The sequence below is a fragment of the Gallinula chloropus genome (genome assembly GCF_964237585.1).
Source record: "Gallinula chloropus genome assembly, chromosome: 28".
Taxonomy (NCBI): domain Eukaryota; kingdom Metazoa; phylum Chordata; class Aves; order Gruiformes; family Rallidae; genus Gallinula; species Gallinula chloropus.
In genome coordinates, this window is record NC_140113.1 from 6,786,812 (window position 1) to 6,810,555 (window position 23,744).

The following is a 23,744-nucleotide window of genomic DNA, read 5'->3' on the forward strand; positions in this document are numbered from 1 at the left end:
GGAAGGGCGATGGGATCCTGGGCTCCATCAGCAGAGGGGTGGCAGCAGGGACAGGGAGGGGATTGTCCCTCTCTGCTCTGCCCTCCCCAGCTGGAGTCCTGTGTCCAGAGCTGGGGCCCAACACAAGGAAGATGTGGGGCTGTTGGAGAGGGGGCAGAGGAGCCATGGGGATGCTCAGGGGGCTGGAGCAGCTCCCCTACGGAGAGGGGCTGAGGGAGCTGGGCTGGGTCAGCCTGGAGAAGAGAAGGCTGTGGGGGGACCTCACTGCAGCCTCCCAGTCCCTGGAGGGAGCAGAGGAACAGGAGGGGAATCAGCTTGTTAAGAGGAGAGATAATGGCAGGACAAGGGGGCTGGAGTGAAGCTGGAGGAGGGAAGGGGGAGAGGAGATATTGGGGGGAAGATTTTACAGAGAGTGGTGAGGGGCTGGAACAGGCTGCCCAGAGAGGGGGTAGATGCCCTCCAGGGTACTAACCTAGGGAAGGACCAGTCGTAAGTGTTCAGTAAGCAGCTGTCAGCACTGGTGGATCCTGAGGAGCTGGCACATATAAACGCTTGTCTGAAAACTTAAACTAACATGTTATTTGTGAGTAGCACAGCTCCACCTAGCATTCATGGAAATGGATGCTTTTCTAAAGCTTAATTCATAATTACTTTAAGTGTTAAAAGCTGTTAAGTCTGTAGATAGCCACAACCAACAGGAAAATGAGTATTTCTTTACAGTCAGATCTTATACACCCAGCTCCATCACCTCCTCTGTGTTTCAACCATCCTTCGCTCGGCAGATGCACACCTTGAAGCAGAGCACATCCAGAGAATCACAGAATCCCAGACTGGTCTGGGTTAGGAGGGACCCCAAGGGTCCCAGAGCTCCAGCCCCCTGCCACAGGCAGGGACACCAACCTCCAGGCCTGGAGCTACACAAGGCTGCCCAGGGCCCCAGCCAACCTGGCCTTGAACACCCCCAGGGACGGGGCACCCACCCCCTCTCTGGGCAGCCCCTCCCAGCCCCTCACCACTCTCTCTGCAAAGAACTTCCCCCTGATATCTCCTCTCACCCTTCCCTCCTCCAGCTTCACTCCATCCCCCTTGTCCTGCAGGCAATAGAGTGAACTCGGCAGCACTAGGCTCACATTTGGACCTGATAATAATCTTAAAGGTCCTTTCCAACCTAAACGATTCTGTGAATTTAAAAAAAAAACAACCCACAAAACAACACAGGATCTTTAGTAATATTGAGAGGGATGGGTAAAATAAAAATGGTTACGGGTAACAGGGCAGAGGAATCTAAAGGCAGGGAGCGGGAGCCACACTGGGAGGCTGAGAAAGGGAGAATTTCCTGATGGGCTTCCACAGAAAGAGGGAGGAAATGAACATAGGGAGAGCTGGAGAGAGATAGAGACAGATAAAACCAATGGTGGGTGACCAGGCAGAGAAGCAGAGCAGAAAGACAGGGACTCAGGTGGACAGAGTGAGGAGGAGAAAGGAAACGAGGTACAAGGAATGCAGCAGAGAAGGAGGAATGAAGAGAGACAAGGAGCCAGGCGAACTGAGATGGGGAAAGAAGGTAGTAACGGACTAGAGATCAAAGAGGAAAGACTTTAGAACATCAGGGACAGGGAACAAGACAGAGTGAGATGGAGAAAGGGGGAAATAGTGACAGGACAGAGAGGGAAGGCTTCGAAATGAAGGGCAGGGAACAGGATCTAGCGAGACAGAGAAAGAAATTGATTCACAATGAAGTCCTCCGCTCTTTAGTGACAGGAACATGGAGCCAGACACGGCAAAGATACCAACGGCTGCAGCCCTGAGGGAGGAATGCAAAATAGCGGCTGAGGGCGTGACAGGACAGAGAAAGGAATAAAGAGACCCCTTTTTGAGGCTCGGCAGGTTTTCCCCTGTCAGGTGTGGTTTCCAGGGGGTGTGCTGCGGTGACCGGCTGGAACTGAACACCAGCGGTCACGGTGTCCGGGAGGCTGTCAGGGGCTGTTGCATTTCATTAGAGGGCTTGCAAGCTCCGGGTTATTTTTTTATGGTATTTCGTTGGTAAAACGGTGGCGGGAGAACTTTCTGCTTCAAAGGCACCGTCACACACAAAACCCCTCCAAAAACCGCACCAACCAGGCGCCTTGGCGGTAAAATGGCCGCCGGGGGACTTGGGGCCATAGAGACGAACAACTCTATGGTCTGCCGGCGGTAAGATGGCTACCGGATGGCCGTGCTAACCGTGACCGACGTAGTTTCTGGGCTCTACCGGCTTTCAAACATGCCGAACGTCCAGCAATAGCTTCCAAACCAAAGGAGCCAGGGCCGAAAGACCTAGCTGGCCTGAAAGCTCCCCAGGCGGCCCACAAGCAGCCCCTCTGAGCCTGGGGCTCAGGGCTTTCCTTCGCCAGGGAACCCTCCTAATACTCCTTCCCTAGGGATTGTTCTCAGCCGTACCCACGTTCAATTAAAAACATGCTAAACGCCCAGCAGTAGCTCCCAAACCAAAGGTACAGGGACTGAAAGACATTCCCACTGCCCCCACCTCCATCCCATCCCTGCTGTGGGGATCTACAACACCCCTGCCCCGCTTCAGGCGCCGCAGGTCAGATCTCAGCGCTCGATGGCACACCACAGCGAGCTGCTCATCCTCTGCTCCACTGCCTCGTGCACCGGCATCTTCTCCCATTGACTGAGGCTCTTCCATCAGCTGTGCTGGTATAACTTGGGCTGTAGCCTTTGTCAGAGCCAAGAGCAGCACGTGGCACACAGCTGACCATGAGACAAGATTAAATCAATTTCCTCAGCCCTTGTTTTCCAGGATCCTGCAGCAATTTGGCAGTGGCAGGGTGTTGGAACTTGGGCAGCCACCATCTACCACTGTTCTCTCCCACTGGTGCCATGTTGGTTAATTACACAACACTTTGGGCTGGAAGGGACCTTAGAGATCAAGTTCCACACCCCCCCACCATGGGCAGGGCCACCTCTCACCAGCCCAGGCTGCTCAAGGCCGTATCCAACCCGGCCTTGAACACCTCCAGGGAGGGGGCAGCCAACACCCTGTGCCAGGGCCTCACCACCCTCAGAGGGAAGAATTTCTTCCTAATACGCAACTGAAATCTACCCCCTCCCAATTTAAAACCATTCCCCCTTGTCCCATCACTCCAGGCCCTTCTAACAAGTCCCTCCCCAGCTTTCCTGTAGCCCCTTCAGGGACTGGAAGGTGCTGTAAGATCTCCCCTGGAGCCTTCTCTTCTCCAGGCTCCACAAACCCAACTCTCTGTCTCTCTTCACAGGAGAGGGGCTCCAACCCTCTGATTGTCCCTGTGGCCTCCTCTGGACCTGTTCCAACAGTCAATTTTGACATAGCTGAAGTTCCACGGTGTTTGAGTGTATTTCTGGGAGCTGTGTGCTACTGAAAGTGCCAAGGGACACCTGTAAGGCATTTTGGTACTCTTAGTTCCATGGTTGAACTGAATCAATTAAGTTTCCCAGGGATTGCTGAAACCAAGCAATGAACTGTAAACCGGATTTTATTTATGGAAAATGGAATGCTTCATTAACAAACATTTTAAAATGGGATATGAACAACACATTATAAAACAAAAGGAGTTCACATTGGATTGAGTGTTGTAATATGGCAGCAGCTTAAAAAAAATTCCACTTACAGTAGCCTGTAAGTTCCAATTAGGGGTAACCCTGGGGAACAGATTCGTTTCCTTTGCCACCTTGCATTAAAATTTAAAACACATTCAGTAGCGACGGTTGAAACGAGGATCGTTAGGTCTGTTTGCTCTCTCCTGGCCAGCAAATCCTTCTCCTTGCATTCCTCCTCCATGCATCATCTGACTTTGGTTGCCACCTTGCATGAAACCTCCACGCCTAGGAAGGGATTCAGATTATTTTCATTTTTCTCTTGTGATTTGGGCAGTCAGGTTGAGATATTCTTTTGAAAGAGAAGAGATACCTCTCAGAAGGGAAGCAAACTGTTTAAAAAGCACAAAGTTCTTACCCTGACATGCCTCCACGGTGCATCACGTGGCCAGGTCTGCCTCTACCTCCACCTAAAAAAGTTCAAATTCTTCCTTTATATCCAACTTTTTCTCCAGCAATAGCAATGTTGTCTGCTTTTTCTGTTTTAAACAGCACAAATGAAGAGCTGCAGCACAAGAAGCATACCTTGCCATCTCTCGTGATCCCGGCCCATCATTCCTCCATCCACAGTGCTCTGCCATGAACGATCTTGATGTCCTTCAAACTTCCGACCGTGATCTCCCCAGTCACGTCCATCCCTGCAAAGGGATGAATTCACACCTCCTCACCTCAGCCAGAGCACACTGAACGGATTCCAGTCACAAAGGTCCTGAAATGCTTCAGCAAGGGACGTGCAAACCTTGTCTTTCTAAGTTACACCTCAGCAATAATCCAACTACGACAACAAGTAAGAAAATAACATTTTCTTCATCTGCTTTACGCTCTGTTGATGTCCCCTTCACAGAGTCACAAGGTTGGAAAAGACCTTTAAGATCATCCAGTCCAACCATTCCCATCCTGTGCTGAACCAGATCCCTGAGCACCTCATCTCCCCTCTGTTAAACACCCCCAGGGAAGGGGACTCAGCCCCTCCCTGGGCAGCCTGTGCCACAGCCCCACAGCTCTGCCAGGGAAGAACTTTTCCCTCCCACCTGAGCTGACCCTGCCCTGGGGCAGCTTAAGCCCATCGCCCTTGAAAATGCCAAGCTTTGATAGCATTCATATAGGCAGAACTCATTGAAAACAGGAAGATGTTCAGATGTGAAGGTATTAAAGGAAAAAAAACAAGCCAAGACAGGTTTGGATGCACAAAGCAAGCTGAAAACACTGCTCAGATGCAGTCCATCCAGCAGACATGGGGCTGAAAGCTGGGTGGAAAAAAGAATCCTACTTCCAAAACCCATGTCCTGCTTTCACATCTGGAAATAATCCTTAGATGCATAAGAAAACTTGAGTTAAGGGTACTAACCGTGACTGGGGGGGTATCCCCCTGCTTTCACTCATTCTTCTGTCAGATCCATAGCTCCCCCAGCTTTCCCGGGAGTCTCGTGAATGACGGTCTGGTCCTCCATGGCGCTCATCTGGGTAATGCTGCAAGGCAAAGAATACTTACAGGGCTGCCCAAAACAGACTCTTTAACCATTTAAAATTACTCAGTGGTAATTCTTCAATCTCTGAATCACTCAGGACACAAGGGATCTCCTGGGATTCTCCAGTGCAACCCCCCTGCTCAAGCAGGGCCAGGTGCAGCAGGCTATCCAGTCTGGCTTCTGAGTATCTTTACAGCTGGGGACTTCACAACTTCCCTACACAACCTGCTCCAGGATTTGGCTGCACCCAAAGGTTACTTGTTTTGTTTTCAGGTGGATTTCATGTGTTTCAGTTTGTACAGGTTGACTCTTGCCCTATCCATGGGCGCTATCTTCTCCATACCCTCCCTCTCACCAGGTATTAATACACATTGATCAGATCAGCCTGGAGAAGAGAAGGCTCAGTGATTAACAGCCCCAACTCTCTCAGCCTCTTCTTGTACAAAAGATGCTCCAGTTCCCTAGTCATGTTTGTGGCCCTGGGCTGCACTTTCTCCAGGAAGCTTGTACCTCTTGTACTGGGGAGCCTAGCACTGGACACAGTATGCCAGGTGGGTGCAAAATAAAGAGAACCACCTCCCTTGACCTTCTGGCAACACTATTCCTAGGACCACGACTCCAAGATTGGGCCCAAGCACGTGCTGCTGCACAGGGTTATTCTTCTCCAGCAGCAGGACTCTGCATTTCCCATTGTTCAACTTCAGGCTATTCCCCTCTGCCCATTCATTCTGCAGCCTAGTGAGGTCCCTCTGGTCTCATGGCTCAGCCAAGAGGAAAGAGCACCTCAGATTCCCTGACTCCACAAAATGAATCCCTCACTTCAGTGTGTCTCAAAGGTCTTTCCTCCCAGCCCTCATGCAAACATCTCTAGTAGTTTCACTGGTATTTCTGCGCCACCTGGCAGAGTTCATTTATGTCGACTTTGTACCTTGGCCTTTTGTACACCATCCTTTGGAACACTCTACCTTTTGGACACAGTTCCCTTGTTTTATTTGGTATCAGAATAACCACGTCTAACTTTTAGAATAAACAAGTATTGAACTAAATTTCATCTTCTTCAAGAAAACAAGACAATCTAGTTCTCAAGACCTATTTTGGGAGGTATCATTTCATTTTCAACTACTGACATTTATCTTTCATGAACTATAGAAAAATTTGTTTTAAGAAGTTAGGATGATTCTGTAGCTTTATAAAGCAACTCACTTGTCCATCCCGATCTCCCATCATTGTCCTTGATCCATCTCTCCTACAAACAGACAGTTAAAATCAGACTGTGGTAGTAAAACATACAGCAGTCTAGAAAAATCCACCTACATAACAACAGAGATGAAAAATCCCACTTCCATGTAGCACCAACACGATCTACAAAAGGCACAAAGAGCTGGAACATATGGATACCATGACACATTTTGGATTTCTGGAAAACCTAGTCAGTCCTAAAGTATAACCCAGAATATTCTCATGAGGATGCTAGGTGCCTACAATGTTATTTAGAAATTTTTCAGAATCCTACAAACGTGTGACAGCATTGCAAGCAGGACAGCAGGAGGTTTCAGTCACAGCACAGCCACTAAGCGACTGTCGAAGTTTTGCACAGCTGGGTGCTGAGAGAGAGACCAGGGACTGCACAGAATGGCTGCTGGAATGCCCTGCCGGCCCCCAAAAATGTAAGCATCAGGCAATTCAAGGCCAAAGTCGCAGCTAGAGATAGTCAAGCGCCTCTGAGAATCACATACAGGAGAAAACAACCTGGAAGCAGCTGCATTTTGCCACCGGAGAAGGGAGTGAGAAGATGTAACAAGCTGTGCAGACACCAAGGCCGGGACAGGGCTGGGGAGAGGAGGTGCCCCAGGTGCTGGAGAGAAAGATGCCCCTGCAGCCCCTGGAGAAACCCATGGGAAAGGCCCAGACCCCACCTGCAGCCTGTGGAGGGGCTCCAGGCTGGATGGAGCAGGTGGAGACACCGAGGAGATGCTGTGACCCTACATTGGAACAAGCCCCTGCCAGCACTCGCAGCCATGAGGAGAATCAGAGACACAGAGATGAGAGAGAAATATCTGCGTGGGAACAGGTTTGCTGGGGGGAGGCTTGGAATCCTGTGGAGGACTGGGACTGAGAGACACTGTGATAAAGAGAGAAAGCCCTGTGGGAAAGGATTCACATTGGAGAAGTTTTTTGAGGACTATCTCCTGTGGGTGAGACCCCACGGTGCAGCAGGGGGAGGGTGTGGAATGAATGGCCCCACACACCCCGGCTGAGAAGGAAACCAACCTGCAAGGGACTGAGCGAAGCCCCATCTCCCAGCCCCTGCCCCCTGTGCTGTGATCGGGGGGAAGAAGGGAGCAAAAACCTGACTAAAGTCTGCTAAGAAGGGAATGGTGGGGGGAAGGTGTTTTAAGATCTGGTTGCATTTGTTTTAAGATTTGGTCGTGCTCCCAACTCCGTTTTCTTCACTGTTCTTTGTAGTGTAGTGTAATAAATTAGCGAGTTTCTGTCTTCTTCACTTTGTGTTGAGTCTGTTTTGCCCATGTCATTGCTGACAGAATGATCTCTCCCTGTCCTTATTTTGTCTCCTGAGCCTCTTAATATATATTTTCTCTCCTGTCCAACTAAGAAGGGGAGTAATAGACTGAATTTGGTGGGCTTCTGGCCTCCAGCCAGGGCTAAACCACCACAGCGACACTCAAAACCAAAAATACAAACCAAACTAAGAGCAAAAGCAGGAAAAGGTGACATTAAACACATTTTTGTGTTTCAGGGGAACACAGAGGAGGTATGACACAAACCTGTCTATTGAATGGTCTTGATAACGGCCACGATCCCTGTGATCGAAGTCATGGAAGCGATCCTGGCGACTGAAATCTGAGTGGTACCTATCATTCAACGCCATTCGCTTTGCCTCTGGCCAGTATGGATCATCTCTCCTGAAAGGACAAACTCATTTTAGTCCAGATAAAGACTTTAGATGCTGTTCCCTCTGTCTAAACTGTGCAAAACAGCATTAAGTTCAAAAAAGGGACTTGAAAAACCTTGGGGAGGATAGTTTGACTGGGGTCATGACACATGATCATTGTAATGGAGTCAACACCTGCAGATTAAGGGAAGCGGAGGGCACACAGCACAGACTGAGGAGAAACAACCTGGTGCAACGTTCTCCATCTGCATAGATTCCATTTGCTGGCTTTACCTGCCATCGATGTCATACGGTCTTCTCATTGCAGAGCGACGTTCCTGTTCGTAGCGCAGCTGCTCGTGCTGACGTCGCAGCTCTTCTCTTTCCCGCTGGATGCGATCTTGTTCTCTCCTCCTTTCGTGCTCTATGTGCATCCGTTCCCTTTCCAGCCTTTCTCTTTCCATCCGTTCCCGTTCGAGGCGCTGCCTTTCGATTTCCAGCCTCTCCCGAGCAATCTCAAGCCTCTCCCTCTCTTCTCGTTCCCGAATGGTCTGCAGGTGCTGCTGCCTCTCTCGACGGTCACGGGTGCTATTTGAACAGGAAGAAAAGGTTACAGATCTGATACTTCAACAAAGGAAATGCAAAATGAAAAGAAATATTAAGAATTAAAACTAAAGCCACTGCGAACTCGCATCAGCTCCTTGAAATGCCTGGAGGGAGGCGGCTTGGGAGGGCACAGAGGGAAGACACTCAGTGTATGCACAAAATGTTTGTATGTAGAGACTGATCATACTACTCCCACAAAACCCATGTGTGGGAGCAAATAATCCTACATGGCCAGAATTTCAATCCAAAAGCCCCAAGAGCTCATTTCTTCTACTCAAATAAATTACCCAGCTCTGAAGAAGCTGTAATGGTATACGCTGGGTAATGTGACACCACTAAGACTCAGGAATCTACCTAATGAAACCTTCTTCCTCTCCCATTACTACCTTTATCCTGTATTAAATATAACAATAAGAGATACAAAACCCCACAAAAAAAATAAACAGCTGATTTCCGTTCTTAACTAGAAAGATACAATGAAAATTCCCCATTTCTCTATAGAGCAAATGTATTTAAACCAACAAATTCTTCTTGGTTTTTTCCAAACACTGTGGAGACTCTGGATGCTATGGACAAAACAAGGCTTTATTTTGCGAGACACAACTTTTTTCCTCATCTTTCCCTGTGCATTTGCCCTGGGAGGTGGTTGAGTCACCTTCCCTGGGTGTGTTTAAAAAAAGGGTAGATGAGGTGCTCAGGGATATGGTTTAGCTCAGGACAGGAACAGTTGGACTTGATGATCTTAAAGGTCTTTTCCAAACTTGGGATTCTGTGATCTGAGTGTGAGCAAGTTCAGAATCATCATTTCACTTCGTCAACACATGCTCAGCTAAGGGGAGCAGCGTGCTTCAATCTAACCCACAAAAGCTGCACAACGGAAAGCCAACACAAAACAAACTACCCGTCCACCCTCCCCAAGCGCTTGGTATTAGGAATCAGTAATTGGAGCTTCGACAATCAGACAGGTATGTGACCCTCAAACATGTAACAGATTACAAGTAAAAACCAATTCAAACCCCTCTATCTCTTATTTTTAGTAACAAGAAAATTATATTCATTCTAGAGGAAGAAGAAAGGAATCAGTTTCACTGTTGCTCTTACCGGCGCTGCTCTGCCTCTCTCATTTTTCGCTGGGCTTTGATTTTGTCAAATGGCACAATGCCTTGCCTCTCTCTGCTCTCTGATTTACGATCCTGGCTCTTAACGCTCTGTAATTTAGAGAATCTACATGGATTACATTTATAAAAGGATAATTACCACAAACAACACTTTAAGCTCCATACCCATTTGTACATAGCGTGTCTCAAAGCTCGGGTCCCATGTATTAGCACAGTAATACCTTCCCACGTTTGTCTGGCAGGATTATGCTGCTGAATAGGGTATCAGCTTAATTTTACTAATTAAGATCTAAATCAATCTTATAGAAACCCTAATTGGACAAATTGGTATGACAAGGGTGGGTTACAGGCAGCTCAGCAGGATTCAGTGGTTGTTTCCAAGGAAAAGCGACATGTTAACGTTTCCCAGTCAGAAACATGACTTACTCTGTCTTTTGATGAAGTTGATGTTTTCACACTAATAACAGGTTCTCCTTTGGATTTATCCATTACTACTGTTCTCTCTGCTCCTTTACTTCCTAAATAAATCAGAGGTTGAGGAGAAAGAGATGCAAAAACCAATCAAATTACATAGTCTACGCAACTCAATACTATGCCAGAAGTTGTGTCATCTAAAGCCATTTAACCTTCTCTTCAAAATCTTTTTTCACTGTACCTATTCTTTCAATGATGCAGAATAATACCAGATAGATTAATATAGATATAGCTTAAGAAGCAATTTCTTCATAGCATCACAGATTGGTCTGGGTTGGAAGGGACCCCAAGGGTCCCAGAGCTCCAACCCCCTGCCACAGGCAGGGACACCAACCTCCAGGCCTGGAGCTACACAAGGTTGCCCAGGGCCCCAGCCAACCTGGCCCTGGACACCCCCAGGGACGGGGCACCCACCCCCTCTCTGGGCAGCCCCTTCCAGCCCCTCACCACTCTCTCTGCAAAGAGCTTCCACCTAATATCTCCTCTCACCCTTCCCTCCTCCAGCTTCACTACAGCCCCCTTGTCCTGCCATTATCTCCCCTCTTAACAAGCTGATTCCCCTCCTGTTCCTCTGCTCCCTCCAGGGACTGGGAGGCTGCAGTGAGGTCCTCCCACAGCCTTCTCCTCTCCAGGCTGACCCAGCCCAGCTCCCTCAGCCTCTCTCCATAGGGGAGCTGCTCCAGCCCTCTGATCATCCCCGTGGCTCCTCTGCCCCCTCTCCAACAGCCCCACATCTTCCTTGTGTTGGGCCCCAGCTCTGGATGCAGGACTCCAGCTGGGGCCTCCCCAGGGCAGAGCATAGATGGACAATCCCCCAATCCCCTCCCTTGTCCCTGCTAGCTCCAAATGCTTTGGTTAAGGATGACACAGTATCACCACCACCACCCCTATAAAACCTGAAGTAATTCCAGAATACTGGGAGTTCTTTGGAAAGAACTACCTAGAAAATGAATTCTTCTTACTTCATCTCTTTTACTCCATGAAAAAAACCCTAGCCAAATTACCAGATTTAATGGTTTTTGGTTGATCTGATGAAAGAGACTTCAGTTCATCTTTTTCTTTTTTTTCCTTTTCATCCTTGTCCTCTGTTTTTTTAGGATCATCTTTTTGGTCAGATTTCTCATCCCGTTTAACACTGCAAGGTCTATAGATAGATATTGATATAGAGCAATACAGAGTAAGAGAAAATGAAAGGAGAATGGTAGCAACACATTAACAAAGGACAATTCTGATGCAGTCAGACATAATTAGATATCCAAAGATTTCCTTCTACACCTTCGCACACCATTAAAACAATCAGACTATGTTGTGCAGGACTTAAGACACTTAAGACAGTAAGATACTTCCTCAGCTACTTTCTATAATGCTAGAGAGAAAAAAGTGCTGAAGAGGAACTATTTTGTAAGCAGGACCTTGGATAATTAATCTTTAACTGTTAGTGACCACAACCATCTGAAAAAGGCCTATTCCAGTGAGAGAAGTTTAAAAAAGAATTCCCATATGGCCTTTCCTGTCAATTTATGACATGAAAGCACCATGATTTTTACTAAAAAAAATAAATAATTAGAAGGTCTGCTTGAAAGTGCAGCTTTCCAACACCTAACCAGAAGTTTATCTTGTAGTAAAAGTTGGAAAAAAAGGTACCTGTTGCTCTTTCTGAACATTTGCCACAGAAATTCTTACTGTTACTGATTTTCCTGACAAATCAACGTGGACTGAAGAGCAAACACCACTGGAAGGGTTTTGAGAACAGTACCTCTCACTGCCTGTTTCTTTCTTGGCTTCATTCTCTTTTTTCCCACTTGGCTTCTTCCCAGCTGGTTCATTTTTTGCCTGAAATTTGTTTTGCACATTGTCAGCTGAGAATGAGGCCTCACTCATTTGTACAGTCTGATGGGAATGGGTAAGGTGTGAGGAGCAGTACTCACTTTTTCTACAGAAATTATCTTCCCATGTAACTCTGTTTTGTGGAGGTGGGTGATACACTTGGTGGCTTCTTCAGCCGTAGACATCGTAACGAAGCCGTAACAGCGAGCGCCGGGGCTGCGAGCGTTGGTGACCACTTTTGCACCCACCACCTTTCCAAAGCAAAAGGATATGACACTCACTGTAATAAGTGCCTGACAGCAAGAAGTACAAGTCCCATTTCTATTCTATTTCATTTTTATTCCAGGCCATTAGCATTCACAGAATCACAGACTCACAGGGGTGGGAAGGGCCCCCCAGACCCATGGGGTCCCACCCCCTGCCCAAGCAGGGTCCCTGGGACAGGGCACACAGGGCGGTGTCCAGAAGGGGCTGGAATCTCTCCAGAGAAGGAGACTCCACACCCCCTGGGCAGCCTGTCCCAGGGCTCCCTCACCCTCACTGGGAAGAAGTTCTTCCCCACACTGGGGGGAACTCCCTGTGCTCCAACTTGAGCCCATCGCCCCTTGTCCTGTCCCCACAGACACTGAGCAGAGGCTGCCCATGGCCCCCTGTGTCCCACCCTTCAGCTATTGATACCCATTGATCAGATCCCCTCTCAGTCTCTTCTCTCCATGCTGAACAGCCCCAGCTCACTCAGCCTTTCCTCACAGGGGAGATGCTCCAGTCCTTTAATCATCTTCATAGCCCTTCGCTGGACTCTCTCCAGGAGATCCCATTCAAGAAACTTCTAGTTTTAAGATAGTAACAAATAAAAAAGGAGCATTGCCTGAAGGACATCGTGCTTCTGTTAGCAATGCAATGCTCCAAAAGCCACATCAATAGATGGGTACTGAAGGCTTAAAGCCATTCTAAAGAAAGCCCATCAAAAAATATATAAATTTTAAAATAAAAAAGCACCAACCTGACACCAGCAGTATTTCTGCTTCAGTCTAACAGAGTAAAAAACCTAATAAAAAACTGTAAACCAATTTCCACCCACATGCTAATGCTGTATCAACTGCTAAATCCCACCTCCTCCTGGCAAAACCATTTTCCTGTCAGTGCACAGAGGCAGATCCATGATGTTACCTCCATTCTTGTTTAAGAAATGAGGTATTTCCCCAAAAAGCCCACATAAAAGACCTGTTTTCATAAACAGCGCTTACTTCTGCTCATGTATTCAGTACAGCTCCCTCTCTACTACAGAAATCAGGTGTTTCACAGAGGTGTCGTATTTTAAAGTACAGCTGAATAAAGAACATGATTTGGAGCACGTGTTTCACTGCAGAGATACTCCTCCTTGTAGGAGCTCTGCCTCTCCTAGTGCTCCAAAGAAACCAACAGTAATGTTATTTAAATGATTAAATGTTACTACAAGAAGTAAGCAGAGGCACATACTAAGTGTGTGTCACGCAGTTTCTAATTAAGTTTAAAGTCTGTGGTATATCTCTACAGCCAACATTCCAGATTACCAAATTCTGACCACATAAGTGAAAGTACTGCATTTATATTGGTGTGAGGAACATTCAGTAAGTTTTACTAGTCTCAGGACTTCCAGACAAAGTGAAAGCTGTGCTAAATCCATTTTTGCAGTGATGAAAAAGTCACATTTAAGTTCCATTTTCATTAATTAACAACAATGAATAGCAGATTGCTAGCACCTGAGTTTTATTTTACTACAGCCTCTTGTCAGTCACCTTTAAACAGGCTTTGAAGGGTTGACAAAAATCCTTACTGATGTCTCTGACGTCAGTCTTCTATTACATTATCTCTTGTGATTTCCCAACTGACAGGGGTGTTTAACTTGCCATTTTGTCTAGCAGGAAGAACTGCAGGAAACACACACCCCCCCAAACCCCACCCCAAACAAGAACAAAACCCAACAACCCAAACCATGCAAACAAGTGCTTTATAAAGTAAAATTTCAGGGACCAAGGCAGTTCATGAGGTATTTCTCAATAATTATATTTCAACATTTACTGCATGTTTTACTTTGTCCTAGGAAATGTTTAATAAAAGTGTTAAATTCACCCTTAACTGTGACTTTACAATGGTTTAAGGTACTATACTACAGAGACAGAAATGTGTGTAAATATGCATTATTTCATAGAAAGAACTTCAAAACCAAATCTTGTATTTGTTTGGAAGCAAGCAACAGAATTAAAAAGCAGTCAATCTGCAATCCAGCAATTTATCTTTTATATCCCACAATAGTTTTGATAATTCATCTTCTCTCACGGATATATTCAGTGACAGAAGGTTAAGAAGTCTTATTAAGACTGTTTCAATGGAAGAAAGGAGAAAAAAAGGCAAGCAGAAAGACAAACCAAATCAAACCCTCCCAGTGCTCCTTACCTTCCCATATTTGCTGAACAGATTCTTCAGATCTGTAGCTCTGGTAGTGGAAGCCAGTCCACTCACCCAAAAGTTTCTACCAGAACCACCAGCAGTGCAACCTAATGAAGAAAACAATGAAAACCAAAACAGATCCCAAAATGCTAATTATTTCAACAACTACTTGTGAACTATGTGTAACATTCTACCCCCAGGATTCACATTTCTGAAGGCAAGGAGTATTACAAGTCCCAAAACTTCAGGATGGAACTATGAACTTTGATACATACAACAGAAGTGTGTTAGGTCGTTCTTCAAGATACAAACTGGATTAAGGCATCTCTGAAGTAACTGTGGCTCTTCAGATTCTGCCTCTGGAGATCTCAGTAACTCTGCACTTACAGGAAAGGACAGAAGGCCTGCTAGAGTTGCAAGAACCATGTTAATACCAAGTATGCTCATGTCTTGCCCCCCTTATCATCTCAGCTCCAAGGGAACGATGACAGGATGCAGATTAACCAGAGCTCTCAAGGAAAGACATTCACCAGAAAGCAAGAACATGTCTCACCTATTTCTGCCCCCAGACTCTGCTGTCAGGGTATAAAGCCTGCAACTTCAGCTACAGGAGTGAGGAAAGACCTAGCTTTCTTGAACAACAGAACACTCATCCAATTTGGCAGCTGAAGTAGAAAGATGAGTTTATAAATGCCTATGTACTTGCAGAACTTGAAAACCCAATGTCCAGAGCTCAAAAAACGTTCAGGTGAACACCCAAGTTTTAGTGTTCGCATTTCAGCACGAAGCACCTGCACAGGGACAGTTTCCACTCTCCTTGGAACTGTGCTTTTAGGAGTTATAGAATCCCAGCCTGGTCTGGGTTGGGAGGGACCCCAAGGGTCCCAGAGCTCTCACCCCTTCCACAGGCAGGGACACCAACCTCCAGGCCTGGAGCTACACAAGGTTGCCCAGGGCCCCAGCCAACCTGGCCTTGAACACCCCCAGGGATGGGGCACCCACCCCCTCTCTGGGCAGCCCCTTCCAGCCCCTCACCACTCTCTCTGCAAAGCTCTTTCTTCTTTCTTGTATTTTACTGATGGTTTAGACTGTTAAAACTCCGATTTGACGTCCTGTTTGATTAAGATTTGATCAGTCTTAACATCTCCAGCTTCTGCTTTCCTGTAAGACTTAAAGAGGTGCTCTTGCAATCCATGGTACTGCACTGCCAAGAAAAGCACTGGGACTATAAAATCTTCTCTAATTTAGTCACTAGAAGGATACAAATATTGGGAGACAACCTTCAACACAGGGGACATCTCTCAGGTATGCATAAATTAACTGCAAAGTTCACCACACATATGATCTCATATGTTCTTTTTGCTACACTCTTATTAATACAGCTCTCATAATGAATGCAAGGGAAAACTCCTTGTCTGGAATAAAATCCTTTCATACTAAGGATTCATGACAAATATTATGGGACGCAGCACATCCTTTGGAGGAAGATATACAGGTTATCAGACACCCAAGATACTGAAGGCTGTTTTGAGTGCAAAATTCAAGAGGAGTCCACAAAAAACCCACATACAAGCCCCTAGGCAAATGACAGCACACACACCACACTCCTTTAAATACTCTGGAATAAGAGACCACAGGATTGCAGACTGTCAGCAAGTGGTAAACAGACCCTAAGACAGCTTAGTGAGGTCCAGAAACTTGCACAGGCAGGTATAAGCCCAGATCATGGCAAAAGCAGCTGATAAAAGAGTTCAGTCTGCGGTGTGAAACCTAAAGAAATTCTTGCTGTTCAGTGGGCAGATGGATCTCATAACAGGTTTTGTGCCTATTGGAGGAATTACTGGAACTTCCCTGCTTGCAGTGCTGGCCTACCTGCCTCCAGTAATTAAGAACATTAACGCTTGATTCTACATTTCCTGCCCTAGCTATGTAGGAGAAAAGAGACGCGGGGTGAGCTGCAGTGCCTCAGCACTCTGATGTAGCAATAATAAAGAATAACGTATTAAAATAAAGAAGTTGGATGAAAAGAAGGAGAAGGCACCTACACCACTGATCAACAGTTTTTCATCTTGCTCATGATGCATGTTTACACCATAAACAGGATTTGGACTGACAAGGATTTAATATCCATTTTGCTTGAAGACAGTATTAATCTGTTAGTTTTTGGGGCATTTAAAGATGTGAATAATCCAAATTCCCTCAGCAGAACAGAAGATGGTGTGAAGAATACAAGCATGTAGCAAAGCATCATCCATGAGATGAAGGACACTCCTGCCACATATTAACATCTACCTTTGGAGATCAAGATAAAAACAAATGGGTGTGGAACAGATTTCCTTTCATGTATTTTCTAAGGATAACCGATTTTTGGGAGATAATTAGATAAAAAGCACCCAGGAAAACATGAATAATTTTTGATATTTAACAACTGCACACTTCAATGCTTTTCCACTGAAATACCTCATATGCTACAAGCAGAGCTTCTCCAAGCAATCATTAAAGTTGTATTTAAACATACCTTTCTCATCCTTCGAGATCAACTTTGTATCTCTGTCCTCCTCAACAGGGCTAAAGACAAAACACCACATTGTTCAAGTCAGAAAGAAAAGTGGCTAACTGTAATTATGAAAATTGCTAACATTAAATACCTACCAGAAAATATGTTGCAAATGAAAACACACCTTTGCATACGTGATTTAAGAAATCTGACAAGAAATAACAAAGTCAGATTCTTAAACAGACTTAGATTAGGAAGATCTTTACAAATAAGAGTAATTTAAGAAAACAACCTCTGAAGGTTGAGGAAGGAAAGAAATCAACCCCTCTGTGTTTAAAAAAAAATAAACAAAACCATCGCATCTGCACATGGAGAAATAAAACAGACTCTTTAGCAACAGGCTACAATTTCATCAGTCTCGGTGGCCAATTGAAGGAAACACCTTATTCGCATCACTTAACGACCAATGAAAAACAGAGAGCATCTGGGCTATAACGGAGAAAAAACAAACCTCTTTTTCTGATCACCGCCCTCACTGGCTGAGGACTCTTTAGTAGCAGGGGGTTCCTCAGAATTAGCTTTGTCTTCTGTCTTCTTGGCATCTTCTTTGCTACCTTTGGCTTCGGGACCCGCGCCTTTCTCCGCCGGTTCCCCACTAGAGGCTTCTGCGCCTGGGCAGCGCTTGCTACTCTGATCGCTTAGGGTCTCTACTACTAAAGAGTCAGAGTCCGGCTTCTCTTCCTCTATTGTCTGTTCACTTGTCTCCCCTTTTGCTACAACTAAACGCTTTGCTTCCTTCCTTGCCATAGCTTGTGCCGCTTTGCTGTCCAAATCTAAAGCATCTTCCTCCAACTGAGCGGCACCCAGAGCGTCCTCTTCCTCCGCCAGCCTCTTGCCTGGCACCACGTTACTGGCTTCCTGTGCACGTGGCCGCTCCGCTTCGGAAGTTTCTTCGTTAAGTAGCTCAGATTTACAAGTTTCCCCCAAAATGTCGAGTATTTTCTCATTTTCTACGGATTTAACAGGAATAGAATGGCACAAGATTTAATCACCAGGGAAATACAGCAATCACAAATGTGGAACTGGCATGGCTGCCACACTAACACCAAGAGAACTTCTAAGCTACACAGAGATTGGAAAACCCTAGTGTACACAGTGTTAACAGCCCTACGCTAGCTGCTGTCTGACAAGCTACCACATCAACCCTACAGTGTTAACAGGGAAGAAAAATGCCCCCACAGACTTAACAAAAACCTTCTGGCTCATCCTTCATTATTCTTCAGGAAATCATTCAGCTCGGTTTCTTCTCTAGTTAGCTTCCAGAGTCCCAGATGCTTAACTCAACGTATCAAGGCACTGAGGGTTCAATTTTTTAAATTGCTCTGAAATTCTTTTAGCAGACAGTCCAACATGAGAACTGGGCATCTTCTGATGGTGCATGAGTGTGTTTGCAGTCCAGAAAGTGAAAAGTATCTGTATGAAATTTCCATGAAGAAACTCTCTTCTTTCTTCTGAATCCAGTAACTAATCTTTTAATGCCCTACAATACCTTTTCAGTACTCTCTACTTAGTAACAGGTGTGTGTGATATCACAAGATCTGTTTACAAGTGGAATCTTTAGCTTTTAAACTGTGCTCAACTTCTCTAAATCCATTTATGTAGTTTTAACAGGTTTTTAAACCATTTCATTTCACTGGAAATATTTCAAAGATGACAAGCATTAATTCACAGATCTGGGGATATGATTGGGTTTCCAATCTCTATGACCCTGCATGATCTGGATTTTCCATCATAAAAATAATGCAAATTATGTTTGTTTGCTGGGTTTTTTTTTAAATAGTTAATGGTTTAAAAAGTATTAGTTGAAAAGACAGGAATATGTTTTTCTCTAACAGTACCTGGCTCCAAGTGTAGCTTCTCCATTTTCTGTTTAGGAAAACAAACAGGGAATTAGGATTTTATAAAATATATTTGTAACAGAGTATTAACAACCCCCCAGCTCAAGCCCAAGACTCAAAAACTACACAAAATTCATCTACAGCATTGAGCACTTCTTTTTTCCCCACCATCCACTGGACCTGAGTATATTCTGGCACATTAAGGACAAATAAATAGAGATCTAGTTTAGAATGTTAGAGAGACCAAATAAAGTCTCTTTGTGTGCCACATCAGCTGCAGGGCGGAAAATAAACCCAGCTACTGTTATATAATCAGCAGGATAAAGGAGAAATCAACCATACAAGGCCATTTTTATTTGCCACAAGCAGAGGAAGTCTCATTTGACAGACTGTATTCTGATCAAGATCAGGTCAGTCTTGGATTAAGTTTCAATTTCACATTACTGTCATGTGATAGGAGCACAGAATGAATACTGATAATAAGAATATGAAATACAGCTACATTTTCAATTTACCTTCATTTCAATTAGATCAGAAGAAGAGGCATCTAAATTGTTTTCCATTTCATCATAATCTTCCTAAAAAGAGTAAAATAAGGAATTTATAGCATTTTTTACAATAAGTAACACTCACTTACAGAGAAATACTGCTCTACCTGATTTTCCCTAGCAATAATACAAGAAATATTATCAACCTAACTAAAGGTGTCCCTGCTTAGTGTCACGCTAGAAGACATTTAAAGGTCCTTTCCAGCCTAACACAGTCTCTGATTTTCCACTGTTTCACAGATCTCAATTACTCCTTCAGATTGTGATCCAAGAACAAGGACCAATACATAAATTTTCTTGATGACTAATTATCTTTCTCCAGTTACCTTCAATTTGATTTTCAACACGATCTTGTCTTCTTTAAAGTTACTCTGATATTTGGAGAGGAAACATAGTTCATATTTGTGTGGTTACATTACATAACAGCTACATTTCTCTCCCACTCCTCACATATATATATACGTATCTAGATGGCTGGCTCTATGAACATGTACACTTAAACATACACAAATGGGCAGAGGAAGCACTGATACTAATACATTACTTTCTTCCAGGCTTCTTTCACAGCAAGCAGAGATGTTCTGCAAGGTAAAAAAGGCTGTGACCCATCTACTGTGAACATTTCAAGCCTCAGACGGATCCAAAGACGTTTACCACTTCAACAGCTCCCCTGTCCTACTCAGTGCGAAGTAAACCTACATCCCATCCACATCCCATATTCTATTTCACAGAAATAACTCTTGATATTAAATACTTAATACTTATTAAATCCCTTCTGAAAATCTGCAAGGACCTCTACTCACCTCATTTTCTGTTAGCTGATCTGGAAGCTCTTTCATTTCTGCTTCAACGTTGTCTTTGTTATCAGACAGAGAATCAAGAATATTATCTGGGCTGTAGTCTTCTCCACAGTCCACAGCACTGCTGTTGTCTATTTCAGCTTCATCTAACACACTAATATCCATCATGTCAATATCTTGCAAGGTATCTAGACTTGCTTCAATATCCTCCTATAGAAAGGAGAAGGGTAAATGTGTATTTATGGTGGGTAAAATAATGCATACTCTTAGCAATGGTAATCACGGTTTCACTTACCTGCCCATCTCTAGAGTTTTCTTCCAGCCCATTGTCTTCAACACCTTCTTCTTCTGGTTTTCTTCCTAGAAATAGCATCACTGAAGTGAGATACAGCACTGAATTTCATACCACATCTACTGTTTGCTGAATTATCTATTTAACACTGAATTTGTTTCAACAAACAATCATTAAGACCCTGATTCAGAAGTCCCAGTCTGTCAGGATGTATTGGAGGATGACTTGCTGCCTGGTACGAGTGAGTGGCATCAAGCATGGACTAGAACACAGATAACATTTTTCAACAGCTACAGTCCTCATGTCACACTACTTCAACACCTAAAAAGACAACACTGTCTAGGAAGGTGCTCCATTTAAAATAAACACCTAATCACTGTTACAAAACCTTAACTTCTTACCATTTAATAATTAAATAATTCAACTGATTTAGAACCAGTCTTCACTTTTAAGACCTTGGATGCACATATCACATTTAGGTACATCCTGTCATCAGCAAACCAGTAGAGCTATTCAAGAACAACTGCTCATTCTCTACTTTCACCCTGGTATCTTAAATGCAGCAGCTTAAAAGAGGCTTCACAAACTGCCTTTTTAAGAACTGGCTAGGAGTGATTCAAGCAAACCACATGTAACACTGTCCACACAATGTTTAATATTTTCAAAGCAAAGAGCTATTTCAGAAGAGTTTATTTTCAAAACAAGTGATGACATGAAATATGACCTTAGCAGAAGCTATACGTGTTTGTTATTCAGGCAGTAATGACTCTAATCATTCCCACTGTAACTTCTCACATCTAAAAAATGTATCCTCATGATGACAGGGGAATCAGGGGCTTCTATGAAAAAAATAAAATGTATATAATTACAGCAATGTAATTAATAACCCGTGGAGCCACTTTAATATAAATTAGCAGAGCTTTCCATTGGAGCACACGCTGCAGCTGCTTGCTCTGTACAGGAGACAACTGCACACTCACAAGTATGGAAACACTTACAACTTATCTACTTACCTGGTCTCATCTACAAGCTTCAGGACTTGCTGTCTGATGTACAGTTACGTGTCATCATCTAAACTTGTTATCACTCACTAAGGCAACAGTTTTACCATTTTCCATAAGGGAAAAAACCCACCTTTTTTAAAAATATAAACTAATACAACAGAAGACATCAGTATTGTATGCTAAATGGAAACAAAAGAACTCTATTTGTCTAGACTTCATACCTTTACTAGTTCTTTTCGGCATTCTCTTGTTGGTCAGTTCTGAGGGCACAGGAATTTCATCAGGATCTCCTCCTTCATCCTCAATGGCCTGGCAGAGACAGCAGCATACCGTACATTGTATTGCTGTTAGTTAGAGCTGAGCAATGCTTACACACAGTCACAGTCTTTCCTGCTTCTCAAACCGCCCTGCTAGCAGCAGGCTGGGGGTGTACAAGTTGGAAAGGGGACACAACCAGATAGCTGATCCCAAGCGATATTCCATACAGAATGATGTCGTGCTCAGCAATAAAACTGGTGGGGGTGGAAGTTGGCAGAGCACCAGTTGGTTGATGGTGAGCAACTGCCAACTTTAATGCTGCCTTTGCTCTGTGTTTTTTTCCTTTTCCTCTTCACTGCCTTTTTTCCCCCTTGCTTCTTTTTTTCTCCACTTCCATTTTTTAATATTATTGAACTATCTTTATCTCATTCCACAATATTTCTTGCACTTTTAGTCTTCCAATTCTCTCTCACATCCTCCCAGGGGGGGAAATAGAACAAGTACACAGCCATATCACACTTAGCAGCCCATTAGGGTTAAACCACAACAGTGTATTTAAGGATCTGTAAGGTGGAATCATTGGCCTGTCACCTCTGGTTCAGGTCACAGGTCATACAGCCATATCGCCTGCTAGAGACACAGAGCAGTGAGGTGCTGTAATACAGTGCTACCGCCAAATCAGACTACAGCTGGACAACAGTTCCATGGTTGGACTCGACGAACTAAAGGGTCTCTTCCAACCCAGGTGATTCTGTGATTCAACAGAGTTCCCCTTGTTTGTAATGGCAGCTTTCTACCCAGCAGGTAAGTGCCGTAACTGGTTAAAACTGAGCGACCACCACAGGAACTTAAGCACTCCTGACAATTACTGGGGTTTTTCTTGATTTTCTCAGCTACTTTGGTTTTCCTGTGCCCGAGTGCACCGCTACTGCCTCAGGAGAGGCTGTGAGAACACCTCCGGAGTCGCGGTGAAGACTGAGCCGGGCGAGAGGCACCCGGAGGATGTAAGGAGAGGAACAGGGGAAAGGGGAGCGGGCGTAGGCGCACAGGACACCGGCCACGGCCAATGAAGACATCCCAAGGCAGGGACAGCGAGCGAGCCAGGGGGCCCGCGCCGCGGAGCGCTCCAGAGCTGGGGGCGGCGGCGCGGCCGCCCCGCTAGAGGGATCGCGGCCTAAAGAAGCGGCGCGACGGCGGGGCCACCGGCGGAGCCCTACCGCGGCCCGAGGAAAGGGGCGGGCCGGTGCCGAAGGACTCCCCGGGAGAAGACGCCCAGCCGGCAGCACAGCCCGACGCGCGCCGCCCCTGGGCCTCCCGCGGCGCAGGACTCCGGGCCGCGCTCCCCGCCCCCTCGAGCGCGCATGCGCAAAGCGCCCTCGGGCCGGGAACAAAGGACCCGGATGACATCTACGCCGCCCCCCTCCTCCTACCCCGGGGTCTGCTCCTCACCTTCCGCAGCCGCTCCATGAGGACGCTCTTGTTCCCGCCGCTGTCGAGGTTACGGCGCTTGAGCTCGGCCCGCAGATCGATGACTCGCAGCTCGCTCAGCCGCCGGGTTTCGGGTTCCGAGCCAAGAGCCGCGGCCCCACCAAGGGATGCGAAATCCCCCAGCCCGGCCGCTGATTGACTCTCCGCCATCAAGGCCCCTTCGATATTCCGCCTCGAGCCCGAACGCGCGGGGGAACGCGGCAGAACCAAGCAGCTAACCTTGCGACCGCCGCACAAAATGGTTGGGAGGCCGAGAGGCGCCGGAGGGGGGGGGGGGAAGAGCTCGGTGCGCGCATGCGCGGAGAGAAGGGCCCCCCCCGACCAACAGGGGAGGCGGGGCCTGCGAGGAAAGCGTGACCGCTGACACTCGCGCAGGCGCAGAAAGCGTCGCGCCGCTACGGCCCAGCCCCGGCGGGCTCTCGCGCATGCGCCCGTAGGCGCGAGGCAGCTCGCGGCTGCGCAATCCCGCGGTGAGGTAACTTGAAGGGCTGGCGCGCGCGCGTTTC

General features: G+C 45.9%; 1 protein-coding gene across 1 annotated transcript; it reads right to left on the bottom strand.

Annotated features, from left to right (window-relative positions):
• Positions 1-3,499: 3,499 nt before the first annotated feature.
• On the bottom strand, positions 3,500-23,477 carry LOC311201905 (scaffold attachment factor B1-like). The gene is made up of 21 exons (XM_084276383.1): positions 23,200-23,477; positions 21,714-21,801; positions 20,492-20,556; positions 20,200-20,406; positions 19,364-19,426; positions 18,849-18,876; positions 17,462-17,960; positions 16,972-17,021; positions 14,460-14,560; positions 12,125-12,274; positions 11,953-12,029; positions 11,201-11,340; positions 10,149-10,240; positions 9,706-9,812; positions 8,293-8,586; positions 7,892-8,029; positions 6,309-6,351; positions 4,985-5,106; positions 4,162-4,274; positions 3,995-4,046; positions 3,500-3,864 (listed from the first exon to the last, which is right to left on the bottom strand). The coding sequence occupies exons 1-21, from the start codon at positions 23,386-23,388 to the stop codon at positions 3,735-3,737; spliced, it is 2,748 nt and encodes a 915-aa protein (XP_084132509.1). The 5' UTR covers positions 23,389-23,477; the 3' UTR covers positions 3,500-3,734.
• Between the last annotated feature and the right edge of the window lie 267 nt (positions 23,478-23,744).

Coding starts and splice junctions, on each gene's coding strand:
- LOC311201905 (XM_084276383.1), bottom strand. CDS start 23,388: ATGGCGGAGAGTCAATCAGCGGCCGGGCTGGGGGATTTCGCATCCCTT. Junction 8,030..8,292: donor CCGTATGACATCGATGGCAG/GTAAAGCCAGCA, acceptor TTGTCCTTTCAG/GAGAGATGATCCATACTGGC. Junction 5,107..6,308: donor TGGGAGATCGGGATGGACAA/GTGAGTTGCTTT, acceptor TTTGCCTTGCAG/CATTACCCAGATGAGCGCCA.